The sequence below is a fragment of the Anser anser genome, assembly GCF_964211835.1.
Source record: "Anser anser genome assembly, chromosome: 12".
NCBI lineage: Eukaryota > Metazoa > Chordata > Aves > Anseriformes > Anatidae > Anser > Anser anser.
The window spans coordinates 6,267,902-6,291,250 of NC_139733.1; the positions used below are offsets into that span (position 1 = coordinate 6,267,902).

General features: G+C 40.0%; 2 protein-coding genes across 8 annotated transcripts in view; one reads left to right on the top strand and one right to left on the bottom strand.

Annotated features, from left to right (window-relative positions):
• Nucleotides 1-923: 923 nt before the first annotated feature.
• On the bottom strand, nt 924-19,058 carry HRH1 (histamine receptor H1). 7 transcript variants are annotated; one of them, XM_083796563.1, is made up of 7 exons: nt 18,728-19,008; nt 17,140-17,310; nt 12,165-12,244; nt 7,688-7,776; nt 6,923-7,123; nt 6,346-6,441; nt 924-4,841 (listed from the first exon to the last, which is right to left on the bottom strand). In XM_083796563.1, exon 7 carries the CDS (start codon nt 4,719-4,721, stop codon nt 3,300-3,302), a length of 1,422 nt encoding a protein of 473 aa, XP_083652689.1. In that variant the 5' UTR covers nt 4,722-4,841; nt 6,346-6,441; nt 6,923-7,123; nt 7,688-7,776; nt 12,165-12,244; nt 17,140-17,310; nt 18,728-19,008; the 3' UTR covers nt 924-3,299. The 7 variants fall into 7 exon arrangements, with proteins under 7 accessions (XP_083652689.1, XP_083652690.1, XP_083652691.1 ...); XM_083796564.1 differs by lacking the exon at nt 7,688-7,776 and adding an exon at nt 10,590-10,693; XM_083796565.1 differs by lacking the exon at nt 7,688-7,776 and adding an exon at nt 10,694-10,777.
• Nucleotides 11,564-23,349, top strand: part of LOC310880195 (uncharacterized protein) — a gene marked incomplete at its 5' end in the record, with an annotated part of 68,669 nt that continues 56,883 nt past the window's right edge. Inside the window, 2 exons of the mRNA XM_083795663.1 lie at nt 11,564-11,710; nt 18,366-19,327. Coding sequence (XP_083651789.1) covers nt 11,564-11,710; nt 18,366-19,327 — 1,109 coding nt within the window. The remainder of the gene's footprint in view (nt 11,711-18,365; nt 19,328-23,349) is intronic.

Sequence of the window (23,349 nt, forward strand, 5' to 3'; positions counted from 1 at the left end):
CTCTTGCGTCTAGAGCCATTTGGATTGTTTTTTTTTAGTGAAACAAACTGGTAAATCCTGTTACATACCTGGCTACCTGAAAGTTTCAAATAGGAAGTCTTACATTTTCATGTTTTATTATTACCTGTTGTATGTATCACATCTGAGAAGCCTACTGTGACAATGCTGCCTGTTTTTGTCATTGCCACAGTGACACTAAGATTATGGATAAAAACGAAAGGATACAAAAGCATCCAGGCAGCTATATTTGCCTAATTTTAGCTATTCTGTGTTTAAATGTTTTTTATTTGTACCAGAGGTATTCTTTGTTTTAATGGTCATCATTTTTAGACCAGCTTTCACTGATTTTGTTTTAGCTGCTGTTTCATGTATTAATGCATTTTAAAGTAAGAAAAGTCAATTGTCATGATCAAGAGGATAGCCTTCTTGCTAACCTAAGTAGCCCGTAGGTGAGCACGTTTCAGCCGTGTTAACTAATAAACGCGTTAACTAATAAAATTGTGGCTGAATTAGGATGCTGCTTCTTTGATTTCCTCAGGGCTCTCCTAAATTACCTTCTATTTTGGCTAGAATTGTTGTTGCATATGACAATAGAAAAAAAGAGCAGAATGGATGTTGATCTGAGCAAATGTTTGTGAAAAGACCTTGAATAAGGGCATGTTTCAAAAGATGCTTCTCTATAACCCAACAGAAGGTGTATTTCATTACTTGTGCAGATCCTGTTCCTGCAGTGGAACAGTTGCCTTAATTCTGTAATGAATTTTGGTACTTATATTTATTATTCTGCCTCTGTATTTTGCCACATTTTTTCTAGTTTAGAGTTCCCTAATTGCAGCTATTCTTGCATAATACTTGAGACCAAAGAGAATAAATCGCTGAACCTTGTTTGATACATTAAAATAGACTGAGTTAAAGTTCATTCATTTAGCAGATTTTTCCAAATACCAAACTACCAATTTATTAAACTGCAGAGATACTAGGTCTTCATTTAATATTGAATACTTTAAATACAACTATTGACATTCAGACATGTAATTCAGACATATAAAACTGACAGAGGACAATAATACTTTGCATTTAGTTAGTGTATTATATCCAAAGTTTACAAGCATCATGCAGTCACCTTAACTGTCGCATTGTTACTGTAGGTCTTGTCATATTCACTTTACAAAACAGGCACATGTGGCACAGACAGACTCTAAGTAGCTCAAGATCCATAATTATGAACACAGAATTCAGAATTTTTCCTACAACCATTAAACAACCATTTTTTTTTCTGAAGTAATAAACACATTACACAGAACATCCCTTTAACTTTTCCCAACAAACTCTTGACAGTGCTCAGTTAAAACAGCTCCAGTTCCATCAGACCTTTGTTGTGAAGCTAACTGAGCAATTTCTGAAGCAAGCTAATATTCAGGATGTGATAAATTTATGAACACAGCAAAATGACAGCGAGAGGATATTCTTTGTACATTGAACCCTTAGGATGCCCCAATCATCCCCAAACTTATGGAAAAATGCATACATAAACTCACCATTATATGCAAACATGACTTCAGCTGCTGAAGTTTCTGGTTCTGGGATTTCTTCTTAAAACTAACAGTGTAAAGGTACTCCCATAGCAATTTTGCCCCAAAGGTCAGACACTGTTTGCCCAAAATATTTCTCTCCGTTCCATCCCAGAAGAATAAGAATGAATGCTTTCCTGGAGTGCCACAAACCTGGTAGCATGCAGTCTTGACATACTCCTTGTATGGGCCTTGTATGGGCCAGACATCTCCTTGGCCTCAATTCTCCTTCTCTCTTCCCAGTCCGTAGACTCACTTATTTTGGTGTAACTGTTCTGTTAAATTGTCAGCTTCCTGATAAGTTAGAGCATGTAACATATTTCACTACATACTTTGCTAAGGAACTATATTTTTCTCCCTTGGTTGGGAAGTACCCTATACCTCACTGCACGTAGGGAGAGGGGATAGATTGCTGCTATATAAAAGGGCACGCCTGCTTTTGAGAATTAGTGTTCATACTTAGAAACAGTTAAATCAGGCTGAGGCTGAGCAAAGGAAAGCCTGGAGCTGGTAGAGTGAAATGTATCTGCAAACGCCTCTGTCAGTGCTGCCTTCCAATCTTTCCGAAGAAGCTCTTTTCACAGATGCGTGTCGTTGAAGTTCTGGATGAGACCCTGAGCAACCTGATGTAATGTCAATGCTAGCACAGCTTTGAGTTGTAGGTTGTATTTAGATGTCTTCCTGAGACTCCTTCCAACCTGAAGTATTAAGTATCATTCTATGCTTCTCCTGAAATATTTAACAGCATTTACAGCATGACTTATAATATGCAATTAAATATGAAGGATAGAAAGGGTTAAAAATACTTCATGTATTTTATTTCCTGTTTTGCAAGCTTGAGTTGTTGCTCACGACTCTGCCTCATTATAGTCAGAAGAGTTTGCCTATTGTAAGACAAAGATATATATGAACTGGTATTGCCACTGCAAGCTTCGGCTATTTGCCAAGGCATAGGAAGAAGAAAATATACGTAGTCCAGAATTAACTGCATTCTGTAAGTTCAGAGGCAACAGCCTAGCCTTCATGAATAGTGATACTATGATGAGTTTGGAAAGTCTTAGCAAAATGTCTAGGACATAAAAATACTACTCTTTTCAGTGAAGTTGACAGGTACTGGTATAAATGAAGCAAGCATGATATTAAAGAGAAACGGTATGTTACAATATGGCTTTCCAAAAAGTGTATGATTTGAAGGAAGATGTAAATAAATAGGTCAGATTTTTCAAAGAGTAGAAGGTTCTTTTTTGGCTATGCAAAGTACCTCTTCCTGCAGAAGATCTCTCTTCTCAAGCAGTGTGCTCCCATGTTTAAAACAGTAAGCTAAATGAGAAAAAAAATACTTGACCAGTCACAGAAACCACATTCTATTTCTGCCTTTTCCTTAGCTGAATAATTTATAATCACTGAAGATCTCTTTTCATATCTCCAGTTTTGTTCTACGTGATGAAAGAGAGAATCTCAAATTGTAAAATATGTACAATAGTGTAACAGTTCTGAGATTGACCCCTGAGTTTTTCAGATTCCTGATTGGAATTAGTTCTTCTTCAAATGTGTTAAAGGTGTTGTATGCACATTTCCCACTTGTACAAAGACTTCTTTTATAAATTACAGTTTTCCAAAACCTTCTACTTTATCCATGCCTCACTTTTATCCAGCCTTTGAAACTGGAACATTTTGTTTGATTGAATTTATGAGATGCTTTTTAGCTCAAAATAAATCAGACCATTATCAGGGAATGTGAAGGATCTTTTTGAATGTCTTTTTGAAATTATGGTTACAAAGAGGATACAGGAACGGATTTAAGGTGGAATTCACATAGCCAAGCCATATAGTGACCATGTGTAACTTGGAATATTGTTCATGGGGGTGGAAAGCTATTACCATGTATAATACAAAATAGGGAATCCAGCACAGCATAAAGGCTGCCATTATGACCCCTAACTGCTTAGCTGCTTTCCGCTCCCTGTTCACATGCAGTCTTCGAAGATGGTTTTTGGAACGAGTATGCAGTCTTTGCCAGGTTTTCCTCAGGTAATTAAGTCCTTTGAAGTCCCTGTTCTCTGTCTTTTCCTGAGGACTGCAGGCTCTTTCAGGGTTAGGACTGGACTCCTCTCCACAAGGTACCTCATCTGTGAAAGTTTGGCTGTCTGATGCATCACTTAAGTCACTGTCCTGTGAGCAAAGGTCCTCTTCATTTTTGTTGTCCTTTATTACACTCTTCTCTCCTGTTTTATCCAGGCCTGGCTCAGACTGGGCAGTGGTGAGAGGGAAACAGCTCCATTTAAGGACTTTGCTATTACTCCTGCTAACGAAAACTTTTGAAGAGCTGTCAGGATCACTGAAATGAAGCTTTGCTTCCATATTTTTGGGCTGAGGGGACCTCTGCTTGTCTTTGGGAGGTGTGTTCTCATCTAAGATTTGCTTTTGGAGGCAAATATTTTGCTTGTCCTTTGTCTTACCAGGATGTACGCTTTTGCTTTCAGAGAAAGACAAGTATGATCTGTTGATGAGCTCTCGGTGTTGGCAGTGCTTTCGAACAGCTCTGAATATTTTGCAGTAGAAACATAACATCAGGATAGAGGGTAGGTAGAAATTGACAAAGGCTGTCAACACTTTGAACCAGTTGACTTCAGAGAATTCAGTTTCACACTTTTCTGTTTGTTTCCTTGTCCCATTACCAGCAAAAACGTGCCACCCTAGTATTGGGATGACCCACAGGAAAGACAACAACCAAGCCCCCAAAATCATTACTAATGCTCTCATTTTTGTTCTATACTTGAGATATTTCAGTGGTTGCTGGACTGAACGATAACGGTCTATGCATAATATGAAGAGATTGAAAATAGATGCAGTACTGGCCACATAATCCATTGACAGCCAGAACAAACAGGCTGTTACACCCAGGGTCCACACACTGCTGCTTAGGAGATAAACAATATTAAGGGGCATAACAGCTGCACCAACTATAAGATCTGCAATAGAGAGGCTGACAATGTATAAATTGCCAACTGTTTGCAGCTTCTTTTCAGTTTTCACAGCACATAGTACTAATATATTCATGACAACAGTGATCAGTGAAATGCTACCCAGAAGCAGACCTAGGAGAGCTGAGTGAGTGTTAGTCGAGTTCTCTGTTGCGTTTTTTGTCATCTTTTGCTCAAGTACAGAGAATTAAAATCAGAGAAGGTGCCCAGGCCTTGGAAATTCAATCTTGGTTTACACTCCTGGATGAAAACTTGTTGGGTTGCTTTGTGACTTTTATTTCCGGAACTACGGAAAAGAAAAGAAATATGCTCAGTCACTGTAGTCCCCAAATAAATTAATAAAACTAATCTGTCCTTCAGCTTATCAATTTCCCTTTTAGGATTTCCCTAAATAATGCATTTTTACATCATTCTACATAGGAGTAATATCAAATGTGAAATGTCATGGATGTTCTATGAAAAGTATTGAAGCAATTTCCATGAACCAATCCAAAAATGTTTGCAGAGGTACTCCTTGGGGCTCCTTGTAATTCTGACCCTGGAATCTGGAGAAGAAATTTCAGTCCTCATTGTTTGAGTTTCTCTTTAAATAGATGGTCATGAACCATAACATAAACTACATACTGGCAAGCCAATTTAAAGTGTCTTAATAAAAAAACTTATGATCATATTTTGTACTAAACAGTGATTATTTACAAACTATATCTAATAGTTTGAATATAGCAGTTGGATTTGGTATTCCAAACAGTAAAAAAAACTCCAGTCAGTATACACCTCTGGCTGATACAGAGAGTCACAAATAACTCCTAAGGCTGTAGCTAGTGCCTATGTTTTCATTGGTAGGCTGTTGCTAAAATTACGTGTAACAAGTAATCTCTTTCTACCCAATTTAGGCTTACATATATTCAAACCCTTAAAGATGGGCATATATTTTATTTCAAATACAAATTAATACAATTTCAGGGGGAAAAAAAAACAGGATTTTTTTGATTAATAAGCATCTGGCAAACTCTCAAATGTATATCAATCTATGGTTGATATACAACCTGAATATGTTGATATACACTGAAGATTAGGAGTCATTCAAGTGCCTAGGAAACATACACGAGAGCTGTTGTTCACTAAGTTGGAGAAGCCAGATTATTTGTCCATGCTTGCTGTTGCTGTTTGCCATATCAAATTTGAAATTAAACTGGAAATAGGAAGAGATGAGGCTGGACATATAGCAAACCTTCGCTTTATGCCTAAGTTTCTTTTTTTGATAATTTGTCTTTAATAAATGAGCTACTTTTATTTGCTTAAACTTTGGCACAAGACATGTACAGAGCCTTCAGAGTTAAAATTCAATTAAATCTTCTATATTGCCACGATTAGAGTGTCTCAAAATTCCAGTACATGTGCTGCAGTAGAAAAAAAGGGAAAACTTATTAAACATCCACCATGACATACACAAAACCTGTTTCACAGAGGGTTACATTTGCGCAACTAATCTCGCTTTCTAGTGGCATTTATTTCTACATATTATTTGGCAGGTGTTATCAGAGTGACAGATTTCATTTTTACAGACAGTGGTGTGTAGCTTTGTGTTGACTTGATCTACATAGGGAAACAATATAGGTTCGTACTTCATTTATGGTTTCTCAATAGAGATTCCTATTGAGATCATAGGCCTTAATTATAAAGCATATTACTTCTTCTATTTTCTAACACAAGCATAGTAACTCAAATATTGGCAATAAAATGGGAAAGAGTAGAAGGAAAAGAAAGTGAGGGAGCATAGAGAAAAGTACCTTTTTGAAGCTGAGTAGATATACTCTTCTGTTATCTAGATATTTTCTATGCCTTTGATATCTTCTACTTCCCAGCTGCTAACTTTGTGAATTGATCTAAAGTTCAAAGGAGAATTAACAACATTTTAAGTCTTGGAGCATATGATCAGTTGACCAATTCTATCTCCAAGATATATAAGAAAATCATCTGTAAGAGTGATAAATATTTTCTGCCATTTTTCTCTTAAAGTGTTTGTCCAAGTCTATGTTTTGGTATATCTCTTAAAGCAATGAGGAAAGAAATTGAGATTTTAGACATATTGGCTCACGATATTCATACAGATAACAGTGATAGGTATTTATTAGATTTCTCATATTTGTTAATCCAAATATCAACATTTGTAATTACTATTTATTATTAATAATAATAATGACCAAAATATTAATATTATTAGTCAAAACAATGCAGTGCAATGCATTATTCAATGTTAATTTCATGCTAGCTTTATCTCATTCTTATTCTAGCAATCAAAGATGGAGCTGCAATGTTTGCATGCTTTCTTATGAGAGATCAAATTCCTTGTTCCTTAAGTTTTACCTATAAAGGCCTGGTATTATGAAAAAGGAGGTGTGCTTCGTCGCAGTAGCACGTATAGGCAAGGGAAATATGTACGCTGTGGAGGATGAGCTCAAGAGCTCTGTTCTGTAGTTCTGTATTCCGTACAACCTTTGCGTTCTGTTGTGTACAGTTCTTCAGTGTTGGCTAGCGTCAGAAGATCAGAGAGGCCTCAAGCACCTCCTGTTTGAGAAAGGGAACAGATATCACTTTACATGTCTTAAACCAACATGTCTGGTGGCAGGCAATGGTTATATCCCAGTCTGTTATTGTTTTTCTTTTGACAGCTATACAGTGTAATCTCTCTGCTGACGTACATAGGGCATGGTCAAGTCAGGAAGTTGGTATCAGTTGCCTCAAGTCAATAAGAAATTATTGATCTTCCTTTCCACATATTTCCAATTAAATGTACAAAATAAAGGGAGAGACGGCAACCTTAACTGAGTCTTCAGCTGAAAGAATAACAGCAAAGAAAGGTACCTGATAGACAGCTCTCCACAATTACTTATCAACTGCATATGGAATGAATCAGATTATTTATTACAATAGATGGTGCTGACTGTTTTCCAAAGTGTCTCTGTAGCACTGCTGGTAAGGTTGACATAAGGGTAGGATTTATGAAACAGCCAGCAGAACTTGTTCAGGTCTTGTTTTAGGAGGACTTCTGTTCCAAAGAAGGCACGAAGTTCCAGTTTTTCAACTCTTACTCCACTCTTGATCTTTAGTTGAGCGACAAAGTCTGCTTACTTTGCTGTTTTGGAGGAGTGAGAATGTCAAGTGTTGTCCTCATACAGGCTATAAAAATCCAAGAATTATGTGCAAATCATCTGACACTGCTAAGAACAAAGAAAATACAGAATAATGTGTTTGCCCTTTTCAAAATGGACGTGTCAACAGGTACTCAATATTCATAATAATTCTCTGTCTGATAATGTAATTTTCATTACAATGGCATTTGAGCAGTTCAAAGTCCCTGTTGGATTTTATGTTCTGTACTTCATAGAGACTGGGCCATGCACTATTAAATTTTAAAGTGACATTGAGGAACAGGTCACAGTGATCTGCTCAACATCATACAGGAATGTTAGAGCTAAAAACCGCCAAAGCTCCCTGGCTTTCCAAACAGTGTCCTAACTAGTATACTGTTTTGTATGTTTGTCTTGTTTTTGTCTAGATGTTGTGTTTGAATTCATTCAGACACCCTAGGCAAGCAATACTGATTTAGAAATGAAATGCCTGTTTTTTAAACTTTAATCCAGTGCAAGCAACTTGATCTGCTTTTGATCTCTGTTGTAATAAGGCCATTTACGTGACAGGGACTAATATAACTGAAGTGGGACCATACCCAGTAACAAATGGGTTAATTAATCACTAGAGAGGGATGTCAAGAACCACTTGCCTTGGTCTAGGGTGAGTAGTTCTTGAGGCTGGATTAGGATGCTTGGATGTTACAGTAACACTGCATTTTCCCTATTGAGTAATTTATGTTTTCTACATATAATCTTTTTACACCCGTGACTTTGTGACCGTTCTCAAGGTTTGGGCAATTTCTGTTTTGTTGAGTGATGATGAGAAAAGGAGCCACTACAAGAAGTAACTAGAAGAGGGCCCCCCTATCTTCAGCATGGAAGCTGTATAGCCAGCACATACTTCCTACCTACCTATTTTTATATGAAGACAAATTTTGCCTCTGAATCCATTAGAAAGATGTAACAAGAGATTGAGTTGGCCACAAAATGCTTAGAACAGAAGAGAAATGCAGTGTTACCTTTGGATAATCTAGTCATTGTGACTCTTTTTGCATTCCCTAGCATGCAACACCACATGCTGCTGCTGTTTCTACCTAACAGTATGTAATGATAGGTGTTTAGCAGCATATCAGACATGCTGCTATCCTACACTGATGTTTACACAGGGAACAGAAGTGTCTGGCTTTCTTGAACCTTCTAGATGCCCAAAGAAGACCTCCAACACGGTAACCTCTGCGCATCCTGCACCTGTCAGTGTCCATGCTCTTTCCATAAGGAATAAGTTGCAGGGGGTCAATATCTCCGTCTCCTACAAAGTTCAACAGAACTGTAAGAAGGAATGCAGTGAGCTTCTCCTAGGAAGTGAAGGTAACTGTAGACAAAATATCAGGTGGAGAAGTATTTAGTTGCAGAAATGTTATCAGTCAGTGCCCACTGGCATCTATTTGGAGCTCTGACCCTTGTATCACAGTCTTGCCCACTGAGCTTACATTGAATTGCTACACGATTGCCAGTTTTTGCTAGAATTGGCACATTTTGCCACACAGCTTTGTCCACTGGAAGGTACTGAGAAAATAATATACCCTGCTCCGTACTATGTAATCCACTGATCACCCCTTCTGGACTCTAAGGAAGACTATAATCTACAAACTTTTTTCTTAAACTTCCTACCATCATGAATAGTGGTGATGTTAGCATTGTCAGCATTCAGCGATGGTGAGAGCACTGTGATTTGCAATGCCAACTTCTGGCTCTTTACTGGAGGCACACACCATTTTGTAGTGGCCATAGGCTGTTTGTGGTTCATGTACTCCTGTTCAGCAGAACTTAATTCCTTATCTAGAACTCAATAGAGGAGCTACAAGAATACCAAGTAAATGTGTTTTAATACTTGAGTGTCTTAACTCATTACACTGGGCCAAAGCTCACTAATAAATAACAGATTTTAAAGAAAAATAAAAATAAAAATATCAGTCTAATATCTTGGATAGCTCTTTAGAATTTCTAAACCCTGACCTCACCATGAAAGTACTTTGTTCACTTTCACTGTCTTTAAAGTGTTTTTTTTTCTGCGTGGAAAACCAGCAATTGAGATTTGCTTGTTATTGTATCACTGTGGTAATTCTGAGGAAGAGTCTACTGGGAGATGCTAAGTAGTTGCTTGACTCATTAGTGCAGGTGCAACCTATTAAGCCCTGACTAAGCAGGATAAAGTTTCTACAAACAGATGCTAGCATATTTCTTAAAAGAGAGTTTTAGAGAAGCTCTATCTACAACAGGGAAAGGATAAGCTAGAACAAAATTCTTATTCATCACCTTGTTTTTTCTAAGTTCAAGGCAGGAGGTAGGGTCAGATTTCACATGGACCGTGTTGTATTTAAGAAACATATTTGTTTCTAGTGACTTTTTAAAAATTATTCTTTGTGCGTTAAAAGCATTAACACACTTGAGGTTGATAAACTTTCTTCTCAAAGACTTTTTTATTTCTCTGTTAGATAAAGCTTTCTGAGGTCACCCTATGTGCATACTGAGTACACAGATGCTTTCTCTGACAATTACAAAGAATTACCTTGATATTAGTGTAGTTTTATCTCTTTTTGTTCTTTGTTTTTAATTTTTTTTAACTTTTTCTCCCCTTATCTTGCAGGAAGTAAGCAGTGCAGTGATTCATGTTCAATCCATTTTTGGCAATTCTCTAGTTTAGAATAGCTGGTTGTGATTACATGAGATGGCCTAGAGTTTTGTTGATACACTTGGTCTATGAAATATATATTGCATCTATGCATATGTAGATGTCTGGTTCTTATTAATGCTAAAGCCTTTGCAGGATGATTAATTGATTACGACTGTTGTTAAGTTACTCCAGTGGCTTACACCTCTTAGTGTTTAAAAACACATACCATCGTTTTGAATCTCAGTTTCTTACAAGTGACTCTTGTTGGAATGAAAAGCCTCCTTGGCTACAGCAGTCAATGGTATTCTCAGTTTAGTATTTTCCAAATACCTGCACAAAATGGTAGTTGAGTTTACAAGATGCATCCAACTCCCTTTAGATTTATCTTTGGTTGTAGTGACCTGTCTGATCTACCTAGAGAAAGAAATGCTTCAGAATAAACTTCGTATTTGGCTACTCTAGCATATTTTGTTATTGCTGGCCTTTTATCTGCAAGACGCACAGCATTTTTCCATTCAGATGACCTAGTGCCTCAGCCCAGGAAGAGATAGATTTGTCCAGAAAAGTATCTGCCACTATTAAAGGAAAGAATGGACTGTGTCTACATTTAATTTGTCTCTTGTATTTAGTCTGAAATGAAGACACAGCATAATTTATAGCCTTAATGTCAGGACCAGTCAAATTTGGACTTATGAAAAGACTCCTCACCAAGAGGGTGGTCGGGCACTGGCACAGGCTCCCCAAGACAGTGGTCACAGCACTGAGCCTGCCAGAGTTCAAGAAGCATTTGGACAATGCTCTCGGACATAGGGTTTCATTCTTGTGTGGTCCTGTGTGGAGCTAGAAGTCGGACTCGATGGTTGTTATGGGTCCCTTCTAATTCAGGATATTCTGTGATTCACTGAAACTTTACCAGTCCTCCCAAATGGTCCCATTCTCCCTACAGACTTTTTTTTTTTTAATAAAGGTAGTGACAATTAAAAGTGAATCTTTCATTACGTGAACCAGCAAGATAGACTGCCATAAATACTTTCATTCCATATCTAAGTTATGACTCTTGCTTTCCACAAAAGATTTGCACATCTGGCCGTCAGTTTTGCATAACCTTGTATTGCATGCATTTGGTGCTAGAGGGTTTGCAGCGGCTCTTTATGTAAATGATGTCTTGGGAAAAAGACGAAGGCACAACTAAAGTAGCAGATGGATGCGACTGCAGCTGTGCTGAAGCTGCTTTACTGCTTAGAAAGCAGAGAGAAAAGTGCTGTCAGTTGTCAGATCTGTGATCTGAATATTGATCCCAGGAGTCAGACACCCTGGGAAACGGTGCAGGCCTTTAGCGTGTCACTGGTTAGTGGTGAAAGGGAGGGCAAATACAAGCAGACTGCTTCTGAGACCTCCACAACTTCACTTCTGAAGAGATGGACTGGTCCAATGTTGTAACTATTACATTTCTCCTTCTCTTCCTGGTTCAGTCATCTCTTGCCTGTTCAATGCAGTAAATGGGTTGCGTAATACCAGATCAAGAACCCAATGGGATAGAAGGAGTAAGGTAGCTACTTCCATGCTCCTGAGATACATTTATTCAGGTATCCCTAGGAATGCACATGACAACTGATTTTTAAACTACAGCAACTGCAGGCTCCTGGAACTCATGCATCCATTTGTTCTGAACGTACAGTACACTGTGAAGAGTCCTCTCATGCTTGGTGCAGTGAGTGGAACACCACTTAATGCAGTATTGCAGGGGGACTAGAGTGAGGTCGTCGCTTCTGCCCTGTTATACAGGAACTATATGGCTTACCTGTGGTCTGGTCTGTGATGTCAGATTTGTCCTTATTCCTCTAGCTTGGATAGAGATATTCTAAAGATAGCAAGCAGACCCTAAGAACAACAAAAAGACAGAGTTCAGAGCATATCTTGAAGGGAACTTTGAACTTTTAAGTAACTTTGAACTCTTTGGGGGGAGGGGGGGGAGGATTATTAGGGTATGGACTATCAGGATCGCAAATAAATACTTCTGCTTTTACTTGATTGAATAATGCATCACCTAAGGAAACAAACTGTAATATTGCCTCAGAGCAAGAGGATGTTTGGGCAGGCTAAAAGGGGTTTGAAAATATAAGTCATGTTCCAATTACATCTTGTAGGTGATGCTTGACTTGACTGTACTTGATGTTTTCAGGTTTTAGTTTCTCTAGAATCAGTGCAGTTGCTTCTGCAGCCACTTGCATCAATTAAATTGGCAGCCTATATTGGCAGCTGCTGTCAGCCCAGATTTTTCTGATCGCTGTTCCTTATACTTTCATTTGGCTGAGGTTAGTGGCTTCACTAGGCATTAAACAAACTACTACAGTTCTAGCTCTCTGCCAGCAAAAAGTTTAAACTTCCGTAGCCTTCTGAAATAGTCAAAGTTTTAGCACAAATCTCTGTGTACAGCCATGATATCCTTAATTCCATCCATCCATCCCAAGTCCTTAATTTTTGTAATGAGAACAGAACTGTGTAAGGAAATGGCGTGTGTGAATCCACGTGTCACCACAGTGCTGTCTGAGCTCAAATCTTGATTACAGTGCTGTACCACGTCTGCCTGTGAAAGGTCTTGTCTCCTTTAGAAATAACTCTCTCTTTTGGTGATTTGACCACACCCTCCTAAGCCCTTTACTGTTGTACTGTTCCCTTCACCGGATTAAGAATACTGAACTGGATCCTATTTTTAATCTTCCTCTTGCTTTGTTTTCTGCTAACCTTGGGTAATTACAAAGTGTGTGTGTTGCTGTTAAACTTCTGGGAGTGGGTAGGAGGGAGACAGGAAAGGAAGGCTCAGCTTTTAATTTTATGCAGTGAGAACAAACATGCTTAATTTACCATTAACACATTGCTCAGGGATCATTAAAAGTATTGTTATATCATTATTATAAAACTTTGCTATTTAAACAAACAGCTTCCCCCTGCCCTCCAAAACAAAAAAAAAAACCTGCAGACAATTCTGATCAGAATACTACAGCAGTGTGCTTATATGGGGAAATCTGCAAAAGAAATAGCCTGAAATAAATCAAATCCAACCCAATTATTTAACCTAGATTGCTGCTCATTTTGTCCTTTACAACTGGATCTTGTCTTTGTGCTCTTTGGCATTGCCAAGCACAACAGCTTGGTCTCCAAACTTGGACTTACGCTGAAAGGGCCAGCTCTTGTGCAAAGACTAATCACAAAAATACTCTTGTGGAGGTTCTTGCTGTCATTTGTGTAACTAGAACTGTAAAAGCTCTTTTCCTTGCGACATGAGAATCTCTCCTGGGATAAAACTCGCCCCCCCCCCCCCCCCCCCCCGCCATGTGTTCTTGTATATCTGTGTTCTAGATCTACTTTGATAAAGTAAATTACTTTATCTCCCCAGATGACCAAAAAAAAAAAGTGTTTTTACAGTATGGTTCAGATATGATGAACTGTATGTGAATCCAGAAGTGTATGTTTCCAGTATACAAGAAAAACAAACAAGCCCCTAATGCTAAGAAAGTGATAGTTGGAAGGCATGTGCTTGGAGCAGTGGCAATCTAAGTGTCGGAAATGGAAACCAAATCCAAAATACTTGTGTTAGTTCAAGGAAGTGTTCACATAACCGATATTATGCAATATATGACAAAGTATCAAGTCTTTTCTCAAAGAAGACAGTAGGCAAGTTCTCCCTTACTACATAAGTAAGGTATACACCCAAAAAGTGAAGCTTAATGTACATCTGCTTTCCTGTGTGGAGAAATCCTTGCATGAACAGAAGATACTGGCAATAGTAGCATTCAATTGTATAAAGATAAAACTTATGCATTTCCTAATTTCCACAGAGAGCATACAATTGAATGCTAATTAGTGCTTTATTATAAGTATGAGGAGTCCCTACCAGAACAAGAAGCTAAACAACAAAACCTAGGATTTAAGCTTAGGATTGATTCTTTGAAAGCATGATTTCTCCATGCAAAATTAAGGACAGAGCATCTATGTCCTTGCTACACTGGAGTTTGTATATTCTTATTCATATTCTGCTTATCTGAATTTTCATATTTTCAGTACTGATGTGTATATATAACCATGTTTTGTAATGCATAGAGACATATTTCAATATCTGAAAACAGAGGAAGAGTATAAGAGTGTATCTTCCCATGTATTTCTATACATCTTGCTTTGTGCCAAAGCCATGATATTCTCCTCTTTCAGTCTTCTACCTTCAGGTTCCCTGAGCTTCACCAAGTTTTTCGTGATCCTTCCGCTACTCTTTCATAGGAAGGGGGGAAATAAGCAATAGCTGACCTGCATGAGTAATGAGAACTACAGGAATAGTATCAGGAAATAATTATTAAATATCTCCTGGTATTCAACCACTGACAGGACCTTGGCTAGGGAAACACTACTTATTTAAAAAGAAAAGAAAAGAAAAAGAAAAAAGTCTGGAGACCCTGAATTTGCAGGAATACAGTTATTCCTCATTCCGCAGGCTCATTATTTACCAGCAGAACCAGTGAATACAGTGGCTTCTATGCTGCTTGTTTAGGAACATTCTGAAAACCCATTAGGAAAAGGAAAGATAAATGAACACTGTAGCTGCTTAACTGAAAATAAAGGGTTGGGGAAACCCAAGCACACCAATGTTCTTTGGAGGATGGGTTCCTGAATTGACAAATGGAAGAATGAATTCCATGCGTGGCACGTAAAATTGAAAGAGACCAAGCTATGTTTATTAGTCATCTTAAATATCTAAATTCTGAGATAGTATATTCATATCATTTGATTCAGTAAATAAAGTACACGAGCAAATACCCAACAAGTAACCTGAAAAACTCATTTAATCTGCTTGCAGTCAATATCTTGCTATATGCGGCTAGGTTATTACTAGAATCTATTCAACCTAAGAGAGCAACTAAAATTTCCTCTTTGATATATTAAAATTTAAAATGAAGCCCATCTGGAGAGTCCTCAACAAAATTGTGCAGTCCTATTCACTTGAAAGTTGCCTTTTTTTTTTTTTTAAGGTTGTTGTTAATTGACAGGACCACTGTAATTTGAACTGAGAAATATGGAGACTGAAGTAGTCTTTCATATACAGTATACTTAGTAGAGTCAATATTTGTAGATGTGGATCTCAAATATCCTGTTTTAACTTCCTATAGTGCGACCTAAGCACAGATGAGCTGAATGTGTGGCTCAGTAGCTTTCAAGCACTGGCCATATGAAGTGAGACGTGGGAAACCACTGGAAGTCTGGATGCTCCTATCTTATCCTGCCCCCAGCTGTATGATGCCGCTATCTTCTGATGACTGACCATTCAATTCTATGTACTAAAACTGAACCTTCCTAACTACAAGTTGATGTATACATGTGTTCAGCAGTCTAATCAATATTTAAACATTTTTCTTGATACTATTGTACTACGAAATGTATTTTTTTTCTCCTGAAGAAATATATTTTAATGTCTGCATATCTTAACCTGAATTTATCAAGAGATAGATAGATGTACCCTTTTTTCCACTGTTTTCACTGCCACTCCTGAACAACCCTCTTTAGTGGTGGGCCTATATTTCATTATGAGCATTAAAACCAAAAATTTAATATTTATTTCCTGACACTATCCCTGTAGTTCTCATTACTATTACAGGCCAGCTAACAAAAGACAGAAATATTCCAAAGTACTTTCTGGTCTTTCAAAACGTAAGCTCAGAATTCTATTTAACTCTTCTTCCAGTAAGTCAACATTTCAGTGTAAGTCTTAAACATCAGTTTTTCCATGAGGAAAGACCTGATCTTTCTTCTGTGGTTGTGTTTCCCATGTATGGGTTATTTTTGCCCACAGATTGCGGGTGAGTTTGGGGGTGGAAAGACCATCGCAGCTGGAATCCTAAAGCTTCCAGATACAGCTTTAATTAGTCTTTCTAGCCTAAACACATTGCTGGAGTAGTCCAGTTCCACACAAAGACCTGTATCAAAGTGATCACTTAATGGCAACAGCACTGAAACATTGGTTTAAGTTCTGCAGTGCTGGAGAAGTCTCATCAGCTAAGTGCTCTCTATTCTACTGCCTAGCAAGTAAAGACTTGCTATAGGAGTGAAAACTAACTAATAACTCTAATAACCATTAATAAGTGTTGCAATAGAGGAAAACTCCTTTGTGTTTTGATGTAGTAAACAAAATGACTAACCAACTGTAAAATTTCTCATGGATGAGGGGAGTTTTCCAGTGCTGTTGTGCCTTTAAAGCTGAGTAGCCACAGCGGTGCCTTCTCACCTTCTGGGAATCTGTTCTATTCTTGGAAGACAGTAAACCAACTTGCCAAACCAGGACATCTTTCATACAGGGACAGCCAAACATTTTTAGAGTTCCTGGATTACCCCTTGTGTTTCTTATTCCAACCCTTGACTGACTGTGAAACTGGCTGATTTTAATCTTTCTGCATCAGAAGTACAGTTAACCACTTTTTAATATCAACCAGTCTCTCAAATGAGATCTATTTCCAAGTGACTCAGTGACTCAGTATTGGAGAAGTACTAGCCAAAAAAAACAACCCAAATATATAAAACAGAGTTTGTCCTTTAGATGTTGAGGTTGTATAACCTGATAACCTATCTGCTGTTTGAAGTTTTATGGTTTCCGATAGAAAGAATTGGGTTTGAATAAAGGAAGCTTCATTGTCTGATAGAGAATGCTGGTCACTTGTGACGCCTGATAGACTCATCTATGAATAAACTTCTCTAAAATCTGAGGAAACACTAGAAATGTAAAGGAAACTTACTGTTTTACAGAGGAAGTCACTTAACTTCAAGAAGGGAGGACTTCTCAGGATCAGATCCTTCAAGATGTCCTCTTTTCTCTCACTCTTAGTGTACCCAGTGAAGAATCCAATGTTGTTCTTTTTCAAGGAAAATCGTAGAGTTCCCCTTTTACCAGAGTTAGTGTCTAGTGTCTGGTCAGGATAAGCACAGACAAGTCCATGATCACACTAATACTGCAATTCATAATAGAAGATGTCTTCATAATACTTTATTATTAGGATTAAAAAAAAAAAAAAGCCACAGCAGCAGCCAAAGTAGTAGCCTTTTAACAGGTTTTATAAAAGAGGCTGACCGATCCTTTGTGGTCAATGAATCAGATAAAAATTGCAAATCTTCCTCCTACACTCCGCTCCCCCGCCTCACTCTCCTCCCCCCAAAATAAGAGAAAAGCTATTGAAGTGCTTATCAATAAGAAATTTATTTGGGAGTTCACCAAAATGACCATAAATTTCAACCCAAGTGAACCTTTGGTGCTTTTAAGTTATAAGAAAGATTTCATCACAGAAATGCACAAACTCATCTAGAGACCTTTCTCTGTAAGATCCTCGTGGATATGAGAATTTACTGGCTCCCTGTACTGGTAATAAAAGGAGACCTTATTTCTGATAGTTCTGGTTTCAGCTCGCTTAGGTATGTCAATGTACAACATTCAGATCTCTAATTCAGAATATATACTGAACTATTAGTCTTTTTAAACATCTGGAAACCTTACTTTAGTACTATATGAAGGAACTCAGCAATAACCCATTGAACGTGCAGTCTTCCCTTTTTGGGGATGGGGAACATATCTGGTGCAGTGTTCGTCCACCTCCGCCCTCCTCCAGGCGGATGCAATTTGCTCATTGGATTTTAAACAGATGATTAGGATGAGCTGGTGGAGCCCGAGGTCTCGTATAGATAGGGGGCCTGGTGCCTTGCAAATAGCCATAATAAATGGGGAGCAGCTCATGCAAGAAGCCTGACTTGTCTCTGTCAGTCCCGCTCCGTGGCTGCATGGGGAGGGCTGGGAGCCGAAGTTAACCATTGCCACGGTACGGGCTGAGAGCGAGCTGTGCCCCTGCTGTAGCCCCGCTTCATTGCCCCTCTCGGGATAGGGTGGACCTGTATGTATCTGAGAAACGTCCCCAGGTCTGTGTGTAAGCTAATGGCTCTAGAACCTTTCCCTAGCAAAGCCTGACGTTTTCAGGAAGGCGTGCGAGTTAACACCCAGGCACATCTCCCTCGCCACTCGCCAACCCAGCCAGCCCTTCCCTGCTCCGCTCCCTCAGCACGCCCGTTTGTCAGGAGGAGAGCTGCTGAAGTGTTTCGGGGCGGCAGGCAGCGCTGCCGCCGAGCCCTGGAGAGCCGGGATGCCCCGGCACCGGCACCAGCCCCGGCCCCGGCCCCATCCCCATCCCCATGCCCATGCCCGGGCCGTGCAGGGGCGGAGCGGCGCGGTCCAGCCGCGCACGGCTCCCGAGCCCAGGACGCCGCCGGTCTCGGTCCCGGTGCCGGTGCCGGTGCCGGTCCCTGCCCCGCCGCCCAGCCGCCGGGACCCCGCTCGCTCACCGGCCGCGGCCGCTCCCGCTGCTGCCGCTCTTCTGCCAGCCCTCGGAGCCGGTGTCCGCGTTCCTCGGCTGCGCAGGGCGAGGGGTGCGCGCCCCGTCCCGCCCGGCCGGCGCGGAGCCGGCAGCAGCCCTGCCCGGCACCCGGCGGAAGAGCTCGGCTCTGCCCGAGGGCTGGGCTGTCCCTCCTCGGCCCCAGTGCCGCTCGAGGGCGCTGGCAGCCCGCTCCCGTCCCGTCCCGTCCCGTCCCGTCCCGAGCTGAGCCGTCCCGAGCCGAGCCGTGCCGTGCAGCCCCGCCGGTGGCGGAGCGCGCCTGGCCGTGCCGAGCACTAAATAGCCCGGGGGCGGGCCCGCCCAGCCCGGCCCGGCCCGGCCCAGCCCAGCAGGCGGCCAGGGGTCGCTGCCAGGACCCCCCCGTCGGCAGGGAGCGGTCGGGGCAGCCGCGGTGGCTGCGCTGGGCCGGGGCTGGGGACCGGCGGGCGGCAGCTCCAGTGCTGGGCGAGGAAGGTCCCCCCCCGGCGAGGAGGGAGCCGGCCGGCAGCGGGGAGTGCCGCAGCCGTACTGTCACGGCAGAGCGCCAGAAACGTCCCGAAGACCTTCACTGGTAGGTGGCAGCCCCGGTGTGCCGAGTGCCTGCGGAGATGGAGAGGCCTGGTGCCTGCTCGTGGGGTGAAGAGATGCCTTGATCCGAGATAACGCCAGGAGTTTGCGGAGCATCGGAACTCAAATCCTGGTTTGCCAGCGCCCCCGGGCTTGCTTTAGCCACAGGGTCATCAGTCTCCTTCCGAGTGGCTGGGTGCAGGGCAGCCTGCTTTTAGGGGAGCAGTCTGAGACCTGAAATGTCTCCAGTGTCGAACACATTATTGCGTACTTCAGCTGAACTGGCTTGTGGTTGTGACTTCTGTATGTCCGCTATGTCTGATTTGTATTAAACATGCACACAGCTTTTTTGTTTGTTTTGTTTTGTTTTGCAGAAAGCAACTTACCCATTTCCACTCTTTGCTTTAAAATTGTGATTTTTTCCTCTTTTTTTTTTTTTTTCTTTTTAGAAACAAATTGCACAAAACTGTGTATGGACTTAAAAGCAACATTTTGTTACATCTTGTGTAAGTCATAAAGAATTCATGCACTGATGTTTTTGCAAACAGCATTGTTAGGCACTTAGTAATGTTCTTGTCTGTAGAAGTGCTGAACAGTACGGTTAATTTTGCACACCCTCCCTCCCCCAGGCCTATCACCCAAATAGTGGGAAATGCCCATGCTCCTGCCCTCGGCCCCAGGGGACAAGACCATTTGCCCCAAAACACACTACTCTTAGCGCTGAAGTGTAAGCTGATTTCTTGTGCTGCTAGAGGAATCTTTTTGCTGTTGAATAAACTGTCCCGTTAAGATTATGACAAAATCATTACTTAACAAATGTGTGCCTGTGTCTTGCTTAAATAGCCTTCTCATGTAGAAATTTGGTCCTGCGGGTCAGAACGATCCTGTGCAAGGATAGTCACTGTGTTAGCATCGGGCAGCAGCTGAATCCTAAGGGGAGGTTTTACACTGGAAAACAGCTTTGCAAGAGACTGAAATCTTTTCATACTTGTCATGCTTGTTATAGACTTGAAGAACAGTTTGTGTGCTACCAGTCTATGCCTTACCCATTACCTATTCCAATAATGTTTGATTTTGCTTCTGTGCCAGTTTGAAGTTCAGTCTCCTTTGCTGTTGTTTTGACGTGTTTGTTATATCCAAATAGGCTTGATGTAGGTCCCTTTGGAAAAGCATCAAAAGTTAATAGTGTTTATAACTTTCCTTATAACACCCAGTTGCAATGGTTCTGAGTGATTATTCTACTTGACCTCTTCTGTACAAACTTTTTTTTTTTTCTTCTTTTTTTTTTTTTTCCTGCACTCGAAGCCAGAAAGTCTGTGGAGGCTTAAACTAGGGCTGCAGCATTGCAGCCTCCCCCCAGTAAAGAAATCTGTTCTGAACAGTGCTTTAGTAGCTTCCCTTACAATGTCTGGGGCTTTGTGCTGTTGAAAGTAGAAGGTTGCATTTCTATAGAAAGGACCTGAATATAAATTATCCCTTGTTACGTGTAGTGCTGCAGATGAAAACTGAGACTTGGGATGCTGTTGGGCTATGTGCCATGGCTGGGACTGCAAAGTGCTACTGCTCCCAAGGGGAGGACTTTGGGGCATGTGCCTCTATTGTGCCAAGCTGCGTATCTCTGTGTTATGCTACATATCTCTGTATTTCTTCTGAAGTTGTAGCTCTTTGAGTAAACTCATATGAGTAAATTTCTTCACAACTCCTTGTTCATGCCATATATTTCAAAAGTAGTAGTATGTGATAGATTCCTCTCCTCTCCTCTCCTCTCCTCTCCTCTCCTCTCCTCTCCTCTCCTCTCCTCTCCTCTCCTCTCCTCTCCTCTCCTCTCCTCTCCTCTCCTCTCCTCTCCTCTCCTCTCCTCTCCTCTCCTCTCCTCTCCTCTCCTCTCCTCCCTTCCCTTCTCCACTCTGATTGAAAAACAGCCTATTAAAAGATGAGTTTCAAAATATGGAAAGGTTATTTCAATTTCCACAGGTATTCAAGGGCAGAAGTGAATATTCATAATGTTTGGATTAAGGTTCCACATGCTATGTTTACCTGAAGATGAATAAAATTAGAAGCCTATTTATTTGTTTATTTATTCATCAAAACAATTTGGTTCTTGAAAATATCCTTGGAAATACATTCATATTTATATTTAACATGAAAAAACAATGAATTGTGTTTCTTTCTACAGATACATTTAGATTTTACTTTATCCTCCCTTCAAATGTGCCCCTTTGAGTGCTCTGCTTTAGCCCCTTTAGCTTACGTTTTTCAGGTGACTTAAATTAATACCCACGATACGAGCTTATAGGCTGCTAACACGTGTATTCCCATTTCCAATGTAAGTGAGAAGCTTTTCTTAGAAGACTCATAAGGACAGTATAAACAGCCTATGGAGACACTCTTCACTGTAAGACTTATATGTCCTCAAGTGTTTATCTTAACTTCAGCATCAGTGCCATTATAAGAAAAAACAATGAAGAAACAGCCTTGTTTCATAAGCCCCTTTTTCCATTCCATCCCTCCTATATGCTTACAGTCAATGCCCGGGCAGACAGAGTAAGCTCCGTGTGGGTGTGTGCCCTTACTAATGCGTACTCGTGCTTAGACCAGCCTAGACTAGAAACTTCTGACCATATTCTGTAGGCTTCCCCTCACTGACAATGCCAACTCGAAGCTGTGTAGACCCAGGCCCTGTGCTTCACTAAGCTTGTAAGAACTGTGAGGTTTTTCATTGTTGACTGAAGTTTATCAACAAGGTCAAATTTGTTAGACAGGACTAGAATGGTCAGGCAGACATTACAGCTGTCTGGAAGTGCAGGCACAAATAAGGGAAAACTCAAACTGTGTAGCATCTATAACATCTATAGATGTTAAAAAAAAATAACATCTATTTTTTAACATCTATAGATGTATAACATCTGTAATAATAATATATGTATAATAATATATGTAATAATATATGTAATAATAATATGTAATAATACATGTAATAATAATATATGTATATAGATGTATAACATCTATAGATGTTAAAAAAAGGACAAAAAACACAACAGCCCCCCACTATTAAGTACTAAGCAAATTAAACCATTCCTTGCTATTTTAATTCCAGAAATACTTATTTCTGAAGATACTTGGCTTTGGATTTAGTGCTTTAACACTTAATCTGCTTCACAGGAGAAATGAGGATTCTCCTGTTTTTCTATTTTCCAGCAACAGCATGAATCTCCCTGGAACACTTGTTTTCACATATTTTGACCCTACTGTGCATCTGTTCTTGGATTTCACATCTCTATCATTAACAAGAGAACAGTGATGCTGTAAAGAAATTTGATCTTCATTAGTAAAATAAAATATGTTCAGAAGAAAATTAAGTTTAACAAATAATATTACAGTAGTAATCTGTTCTCTGCTTAAATACCGTTGCTTCCTAGTAATGTTTACAGTGTATTTTTTTCAGAAGTTAGCATGTTCTGTATCACTACACATTTGAATATTCTTCTGGAAAATCCCCTAACTTATCAAGGAGTATCTTGAAGCTGTGCCATCTGTGCTGCAGGAATAACTCTTCCTTTCTGCAGAACTTCACAAACTTTTTATTATCCCTTGCATTTTTGATGCTACTTACTTTATTGCAATCCCTTTTTGCATACCTTAGGAACAACTGCAGTATAAGTGATCTTATTACAATTCAGAAATATTCTCTTGTTATATTCCAAGTGATATTACATCAGACAATGTTTTATTGGTAAATAACTCTTATACTGAATTGCTACTGGAAGTACTTAGTGATCGTTCAAGTTTCCTGTGGTTTGGTTAATGGCAAACAACATTCCAATAATTAAAAAGCTGTCATGGAAGGGTGGTCTAAATTTTTAGAGTGCTTGTCGCTAACTCCTTGCTATTCTGTCAGTATTGTTCTATGGTGCTTTTAGATTTCTACAAACTCGTAATGTCTTCATGAAAACCTATTTACTAGACAAGGAATAAAATGTAGGAGCTGTTATGTAGCTGAAGTTAGTTATTCACCTCTGACTT

Coding starts and splice junctions, on each gene's coding strand:
- HRH1 (XM_083796566.1), bottom strand. CDS start 4,721: ATGACAAAAAACGCAACAGAGAACTCGACTAACACTCACTCAGCTCTC.